The sequence below is a fragment of the Colobus angolensis genome, unplaced genomic scaffold, assembly GCF_000951035.1.
Source record: "Colobus angolensis palliatus isolate OR3802 unplaced genomic scaffold, Cang.pa_1.0 Scaffold1050, whole genome shotgun sequence".
In the NCBI taxonomy this organism is placed as follows: domain Eukaryota; kingdom Metazoa; phylum Chordata; class Mammalia; order Primates; family Cercopithecidae; genus Colobus; species Colobus angolensis.
Window position 1 is genome coordinate 8,499 of NW_012111476.1, and position 270 is coordinate 8,768.

The window sequence follows — 270 nt, forward strand, 5'->3', positions numbered from 1 at the left end:
TGGTGGAAGAGGTACCCAAAGACACTAGGGAGGCGTCTGCAGTGTCTGAAAATCATCAGGTGGAGAAGGTGGAAGAGGTACCAAGAGACACTGGGGAGGCGTCTGCAGTGTCTGAGAATCATCAGGTGGAGGAGGAGGAGGAGGTACCAGAAGACTCGGGAGTCGTCTGCAGAGTCTGAAAATCATCAGGGGGAGAAGGTGGAAGAGGTACCAGAAGACACTTGGAAGGTGTCTGCAGTGTCTGAAAATCATCAGGAGGAGAAAGTGGAA

General features: G+C 52.2%; 1 protein-coding gene across 1 annotated transcript in view; it reads right to left on the bottom strand.

Annotated features, from left to right (window-relative positions):
* Positions 1 to 24: 24 nt before the first annotated feature.
* The window catches only part of LOC105513829 (nuclear pore complex-interacting protein family member B3-like), a gene marked incomplete at its 5' end in the record, with an annotated part of 3,154 nt that continues 2,908 nt past the window's right edge, over positions 25 to 270 (bottom strand). The window contains one exon of the mRNA XM_011944858.1: positions 25 to 175. Coding sequence (XP_011800248.1) covers positions 25 to 175 — 151 coding nt within the window. The remainder of the gene's footprint in view (positions 176 to 270) is intronic.